At 46.0% G+C, this 7,619-nt stretch overlaps 1 protein-coding gene across 10 annotated transcripts in view; it reads right to left on the bottom strand.

The window, feature by feature from the left end:
- Med15 (mediator complex subunit 15) overlaps positions 1 to 7,619 on the bottom strand; it is a 72,788-nt gene that overhangs the window by 12,903 nt on the left and 52,266 nt on the right. For 9 of the 10 annotated variants that reach the window (XM_023711760.1, XM_004628002.3, XM_023711756.1 and 6 more), the window contains 3 exons: positions 6,158 to 6,405; positions 4,401 to 4,736; positions 2,558 to 2,665 (listed from right to left, as the gene is read on the bottom strand). In XM_023711760.1, coding sequence (XP_023567528.1) covers positions 2,558 to 2,665; positions 4,401 to 4,736; positions 6,158 to 6,405 — 692 coding nt within the window. The remainder of the gene's footprint in view (positions 1 to 2,557; positions 2,666 to 4,400; positions 4,737 to 6,157; positions 6,406 to 7,619) is intronic. The other variant, XM_023711764.1, reaches the window with a different exon arrangement.

Genomic DNA, 7,619 nt, shown 5'->3' with positions numbered 1-7,619 from the left:
AAAAAAAAAAAAAAGTAAAAAGGACTAGGAATGTAGCTCAGTGGCAGAGTTCTTGCCTACCATCCATGAGGCCCTGAATTCAATCCCCAGGATCATACAACACAAATCCCTAAGGATAGTAGGTCTTTGATGATATAAGAAAACCAGAAAGGACATCAGACCATTTCTCCCTCTCTGAGCTGTTTCTCTTTCAGGTCATTCCACTTTCTATCTTCTAGAACTACCATACTTCTTGTTGTTGTTCACTGTTGCAACCCAAGTTTCAAAGGAGGGCTATAAATCAAAAAATGTCCCTTAGGAAGGTGTGTCATACCCAAACCACCCAACCACATCCTAGCGCCTGGCTACTGCTAGGACAATGCAAAGAGGTAGATCAGCCAGTCTCCATATCAGTCTCCAATTGCCACACACAATGGCAATATCTAAGACTGTAAGAAAACCCACAGAAGGTGAGGAAATAAATCTGTGTGTGTCACATCTGAACTGAAGAGTAGAACACAGATGCATACCACTTGTTCCTGGGCTTCAAGAATCCATGAACTCTCTTTGCCACCAGCACTTGGGCATCTCACTGCACAGCAGTGCAAGGCCTGAAGGTGAAGTGGATGATGTGCCTTAAAAGACCACCTTGCAGATCAGCTCAAAATATGTGAGGGAAACACAGTATAAAGGAAAAGTTTACTTTGGCTCAGTTTTAGCAGTTTCCATCTATAGTTGCTTCGCCCCATAGCTCTTGGACCTGTACACAGTGCAGAGCAGGTAGATGATACACCTTAAAAATTGAAGGCACAGTCCTCAATACACCAAACCCACTTGGAAATAAACTGAAGGGTTGACTATGCTCCACCTGTCCTAGCTACCACAGATCTTTCAATCTTTCTACTGGTTCCACCTAAACAGAAATACCCGAGCATATCTTTGACCCTCTACTTGCTACTGACCCTCAACACTGGGATGAGAAAGACATTAATAATTAATGTGTGTACTCCAGAGGTGTGGCCCAAGGCTGGACATATTTGCACACCAGTAGAAAGAACTATACCTTGCACACAGGCTTAGTGCTGGGGAATGGGCATGTGCAGCCAGCATCCTGCTTCTGGGAACTGATGATACTGATGTGATGATAGGGCATATACCTCCTTGAACTAGCAGCCTCTAGGCAAGTTGGAAGATGGGCCCACATTAGCCACACACATGGCCCACTGTGTAGCTATTTGCTTTCCAAACAGTAAAGATAAAAAAGCGAACTTTTCCCTTTCTCAATGGATTAGACCAGAAGTGGCAAGGAAATGGATAGTAGTTTATGCTCTCAGAACAGTTGCTAATGTGCTGCCACTTTGCTGACTGAACACAAACCACTACTTCCTCAGTACAGGAGACCAAGCGGAGGGAGCCTCCAGGTGACCTGCAACACATAGTAGTGGCAGAGATAAGATTCCAACCTCATAATGGTGGTCATCCTCCTCTAACCACAAACATGAAGTCTATGGTGTGTTTCAAACAGTTGTATGTGGTAGAGGAACACTGAGCCTGGGTCACTTGGTACAGTGGCAAGGGAGCTGCTAGGTTGGATTTGCTATAGCCCAAGATCTCAAGTTCCCCTTCCTGGCATGCTTCTCAGATAGTGTCCCATGCATTTGGGCAATGCAGTGGGGACAGGAAGGACATTTTGGAATCTCCTCCTCAGTGTGAAATGATGTCTGACTGGCCCATAGAGATGTGGGCCCAGACTCAGCTCAGCTGGTTTCCAGGTAAGCCAGCCAGTACAGGAACAGAACTGATGGCTTCCTGCGGGCAGCACAGTGCAGTCACAGCAACAGCTGAGGCTAGAACTGCAACAGCCTCCCCACATCAGCTAGCACATTCTGACTACTTCTAAAGCCAATCTCCTAATTCAGGACTAGGAGTGCTTTTACCACCATATGGACACAGGCAGAATCAAGGTCCCAGTTAGGTATCTCCCTGCATAGCCACTAGAATGAAGATGAGGTAGACACATCAACCAAGTCACAGGGACCCTTGCTGTCCATTCTCCAGACACTAGGAAAGGCTATGCAAGGCCTCCTGCATCCCATCATCTCTAGAAAAAACAAACATGAGCTAACTGGACAGTGACATGTGAATTGTGCCTCCCCATAGAGGCAGCCCCAGGACACTCACTCCTGTGTTCCTTTGTGGCACAGGTCTGCCTGTGTTGAGGCACCCACTGTTATTTCCACCTTTTTCCTACTTTCAGGGAAGTTGCCTCCCATGCCCACCAATTCTGTCCTTGAAGGGTCAAACGGAAGTAGAAGTGAAGATGAAGCCATGCTACTTTCCCCTCACATGAACTTTCCCAGGGATAAAGTGGGAACTACACAGGTCCTAATCATGACTGAATAGAGCTGGCTATTCTGAGGACACTGGGCTGTCTCACAGAGTATATAGGAGAGAGGATTCCCTGTGATTTACCAAGTTGGCCCCTAAACCAAACCAGACACTTGGTATAGAACTCTATGGGTAGACGGACATGCACTAGCTAGCAACTCAAGAAACCTTCAACTCCCAAGGCCTTTACCTGGACTCCAGAAGCCACCATCTGGGCAGCTTGGGCTGTCTGCACAGTTGGCTGCTGTTGTACCTGAGGCTGTACCTGTGGCTGCTGGACAACCATTGGAGCTCGGACCTGGAGAGAAGAAGGAAGAATGCAATTTGGTATCACCTGGGACAGAGAGCAGACCACCTAGTACTCATGTGGGAATTAAGTCAATTTAGCCTTTCTAGAGATACGAGATGAGATTTTAAGTACTCCATGGACTATTATGTAACTGTTATTGGCTGTTAGTGCTACCATTAGGTCAGAATAAATGTCCCACACCAGCAAGGTTCTTATTATATAATTCTGATGAAAAGCTGCACAATCTTCCCACTGAGTTTTTCAGACACCCACCATAACAGCTATCATAGAGAGCAGACTGATGGCCTCAAAAGCCAACAGCATAGCTAGCCTGCTCATCCTCTGGCTAACATGCTGATGGTACAGGAGGATGGAAGCCAGGACTGGCCAGCTGGCAGCTCAGCTAGAAAGATGAGCTTATGTAAAAGACTCGGAAGAAGAGTACATAATGTAGGACCAAATATAAAGAAATTTTCACAGGCACAAGGCAGCCTCCAACTAGACCCACACAGCTGGTTCCTCCCTCAATGTCTAGGCCACCAGACCCAATCTCAACAGCATATACAAAGCACATCATACAAAGGTTCAGGCCCCAATGGGCTGGCTCCCCAGTGACCTGTGAGTCATGTCTGTTCCTTATGATCCTCAAGCCTCCTACCCTGTTGTCTGTGGGGCTCTTCTTCACTTAAGACACTCAGCTCAGGTAAGGTTCCTAGCCCCACACCACTCAAAGAATCACATTAGAAAAGCTCACAAAAACCAAGGGAATTCGAGCTAGGCATTGTGGCACATGCCTGCAATCCCAGCATTCAGGAGACTGAGGCAGGCGAATCACCAAGAGTTTCGGGCCAGCCTAGCTTACTTAGTGAATTCAGGGCCAGCTTGAACTACAAAGTGAGGCCCTGTCTCAAACCAAAACAAACTCCTAAAACCAGGGGAACTGAGAAGATGTCAATAGTTATTGCCATCGTGGTAACACTTTGTTCTGTAAATGGACTAGATTTACCTTGTAGAGATGTACAACAAGACTGAAAATAAAAGGATTTTATATGAATATCCCTCTTGAAAATATGGAACTGACAAGACTTTTTTAAGACCTGAAGGTGTAGATCACTGGTAGACAAAATGAGCAGCATGCACTAGGCCCATGTTCCATTACCAGCACCACAGAAAGTAAAAAATTTTAAATGATCTTAGCCAGGCAAGGTAGTGCAAGCTTCTAACCCTATCAATCTAGGAGGCTGAGGCAGGAGGATCACAAATTCAAGACCAACCTAGACAACTTCTCAAGAAATAAAAAATAAAATGTAAGTAAAAAAGAGGTAGAAGTGTAGCTCAGTCTTGGGTTCATTCCCAGTACTGCAGAAAATAAAACAAACAAAAAAGATCTTCACTTGGGATATAATTCCAACAGTAAGTAAAGCACCACGGACACCCAACCAGTCCAACATATCTCCCCTCCTACCCCATTATCCACCACCTTCAAGTGCACAGAGACACGCTGAAATCAGCCACACAGTTTGGAAAATGAGACAACACCTCCATGCAGGCTGCAAAAATAGCTCTTGGACACACAGTCCCCATAAACCTGTGTGACACCAGATGGGTGGGCCTAAATTCCAGATGAAGGATGCCCAAATTCCAGTGTGTAAAGAAAAGGACAGAGCCTGGTTGACAGGGCCACTAGCCACATGCAAAACCATAAGAGACATATATGTCTCACTTTTAAGCTTTGGGTACTTACAAATTTCAGCTGTGGTTGGGCATACAACATCTGTCCAGGAAGGGCTTGAGCCTGCGACACCAAAGGCTGGCTCTGTGACTGTGGTGGGAGTTGTGACGGTTGGTTCTGAGCCACTGGGGGCTGCTGAGCCTGTGGTGGAGGCTGGTGGTGCTGTGGGTGATGCATCTGTGGCAGCTGCTGGGATAGGGCCTGGGAGGGGGGTGGCTGCGGCTGCTGCAAGGGTGGTTGTTGTATTGGTGGCTGGGCCTGCAAAGCCTGCTGTTGCTGCTGTTGTTGCTGTTGTTGCTGCAGCTGCAGTTGTGCCATCCTCTGCAGCTGCTGTTGCTGCTGCTGTATCTAGGGACAGGCAAAGCAGTGCTCAGTGACCACCCAGGAGTCTCTCAGGTGCCAGTTCCTCCCAGGGCCAGCCTCAGCCCCAGAAAGCCCAGAGGTATGAACATCACTTTTGGGGAGGCCTGTCTGGCTGACCTCTTACATGGGGAGGGGAACATGCCCCAAGGAAAGTGACCCGGACCCTTGAGGCCAACTCCAGGTCTCTTTTACCAAGTATGTCTGTGCCCTTACCAGTGAAGGCTGATTCACCCCTGTAATGGCTTAAGGGAAATATCTAGAAGGTTTAGGAAAAAATAATAATAGATACAATTCCAAAGAAGGCAGGCTAAAAGCTCAGACTAGTGTAGATTTCTGCAGCTTTTCCAATGTTGCTATTTTGTGACTGGGGTGGTCAGCAGCATAAGCTTTCACAAAGATGACCAATGTCTACTGTTCACAGTGAGGAAGACAAGTGGGGCCGAGATGCAGTCATCTCTAGGTGAGAAACTTCCAAGATCCAAAAGGGGCCAGCAGGTGCAAAAGCCCCCTGGGTGCTTTTCTCCTTCAACTAACAACCTGCTGAGAGGACAGATACTGACAAGTCTAGATTCTGACTGCAAACCATGGGAGAACAAAACAGCTTCTGATCAGCATGGCTTCCAATGTGACAGTGTTACTGCCCTACAAACACCAGCTAGACGTTGCCTGATACTGTGCCCAGACACTAAGAGACAAAATATGAGGTGCATTTATGTCCTAAAACAAACAAACCAATCAACCAAACTAACCAACTAACCAACCACCTACAGTATGGTTCAAGCATCCCTGAGTCTTTGTCTCCCTTCTTGCTTTAGTTAACACCTCACAGAATGCAGCAGGCCTGAGCCAGGCAACACAACTGAGAGGCCTTCCTCCTATACCACAGGACTATGAAGTCAAGGCCTATTTTTCTTGCCAGTCCTACTCTGTGGGAAGCCTACAGAGGAGAGCAGGCAGTACCTGTCAAGAACCCTTGTGGGCTGGGGACATAGCTCAGTGGTGTAGCACTGCCTAGCAAGTGGGAGGTCATGAGTTCAATTCTTGGTACCAAAAAGAAAAAAAAAAAAAAAAGGACCCTTGGGAAGCAGGAAAAAAACGCTCAAATGGGAAGGGGAGGAGAGACTAGAAGGGGAAAAGTGGAAACAAAGCTTTTATAAACAAGGAGAGGAAAAGGGGTTGAAGGAAGGGAAGGTGAGTGAGGAAAAAAGAACCAAGAAATATTATGTACAAGTACAAATTCCCTATGAGGAATATGGTCATAAAGATATCAAAAGTATACCAATACAACTAATTTTTTAAAAAGAACCCTTGGCTAGCTCTCGGCTCACACTCAGCACCAAGCCTGATGCCTATAAGCTCATGGACTGCAGGAGGGAGCCCCAGTTCAGGAACCGGAAGCCTGGTACCTGTTGTTGGTTTTGATGATGCAACTTAATGAGGTGCTGTTGCTGCTGCTGCTGCTGCTGCAGCTGTTGCTGTTGCTGCACCACAGCCTGGAACTGCTGCTGCATGGCACTCTGCTGTGCCTGGAACTGCTGCTGCTGCTGTTGCTGCTGCTGCTGTAGCGCCGCCTGCTGCTGCTGGAATTGCTGCTGCTGCTGTTGTTGCTGCTGCTGCTGCTGTTGCAGCGCCACCTGCTGGAGCTGCAGCTGGGCTGCAGAAAACATTCACATTTAGGCCACAGCCCTACGGAGCTGCCGCAGTGCAGCACAGCCAAGGAGGCTGCCACAAGCCAAGGCCTCCACGCTACAGCGCCTCTGTAGACTGGAAAGGTGTGGAAGGAGGGCACACTGCCCAGGCTGTGGCAGGAATCTAAAAACTCTCCTTTACCTGAGACAGATCGGACAGGAAATGGCATCCATGTCAATTATGAACTTATCTAAATTACTCTGGTGATCAAAGACAAAAGGCGTGGGTACAGTTAAAATAAAGGTTAGGAAAGAGAAAAGTCTTTACTATGTTAAGTCTTAAGTCTTTACTATGGACAAGGAGTTACTGCTAATTTACTTTTGTCTACCTATGGATTTGTTTTTAGTTTTTTGGGGTCTCACTATGCAGCTCAGGCTGGCCTTGAGCTCACTTTGTAGTGCAAGCTGGCCTCAAACTCTCAACAGTCCTCCTGCTTCAGCCTCCCCGGTGCTGGGATTACAAGTGCGCACCACCACACCCAGCTTTTTGGATTTGTTGATTCTGACATTCATATGAATGGGATAGAGAATGAATTTTGTGACTGGCTTATTTCACAAAATAATTATAGGGGCTGGGGAGATACTCAGTAGAATAAGTGCCTTCCTGTTGAGCGCAGGGTCCTGAGTTCGATCTCTGGTATTGTGAAAAAAAAAAGTCACAAAGTCCAGCCAAGTTTTAGAATATTATCAGCTTTACTGGTATCACTTTTACTGCCAAACAATATTCTACTATGTGAGCTTCCCACATTTTAAAGATCAGTTCATTAGCTGACTGACATCTGGGTTGTTTTTACTTCTTGGCTATTATATATAAATAGCAAGATTTCTTATATATAGTAAGATTTATATAAAAATAGTTAAGATTTTCTGTGTTGAGGTTTCTTTTAGAGTAAAAAAAATATTCTAAACTCAATTATGGTAATGGTATCACACCTCTGTGAATATACCAAAAACTTCTGACTGACAGATTATATGCTTCCTTCTGAATGGCTGTTAGATGCTAATGAGAATTACATAACAAAAGTTAGGCATAGTGGCACATGACTGTAATCCCAGCATTTGAGAAATGGAAGCAAGAGAATTGCTGTGAGTTTGAAATCAGTGAATTCAAGGCTAGCCTGAGCTACATAGTGAGACCTTGTCTCACAAAATCAAAACAAAACAAAAAAACCAGAGAACT

This window comes from Octodon degus, unplaced genomic scaffold, assembly GCF_000260255.1.
Source record: "Octodon degus isolate 3935 unplaced genomic scaffold, OctDeg1.0 scaffold00021, whole genome shotgun sequence".
Lineage (NCBI taxonomy): Eukaryota > Metazoa > Chordata > Mammalia > Rodentia > Octodontidae > Octodon > Octodon degus.
The sequence above is the reverse complement of the archived record's forward strand: the minus strand, read 5'-3'. Positions and strand labels throughout refer to the sequence as shown.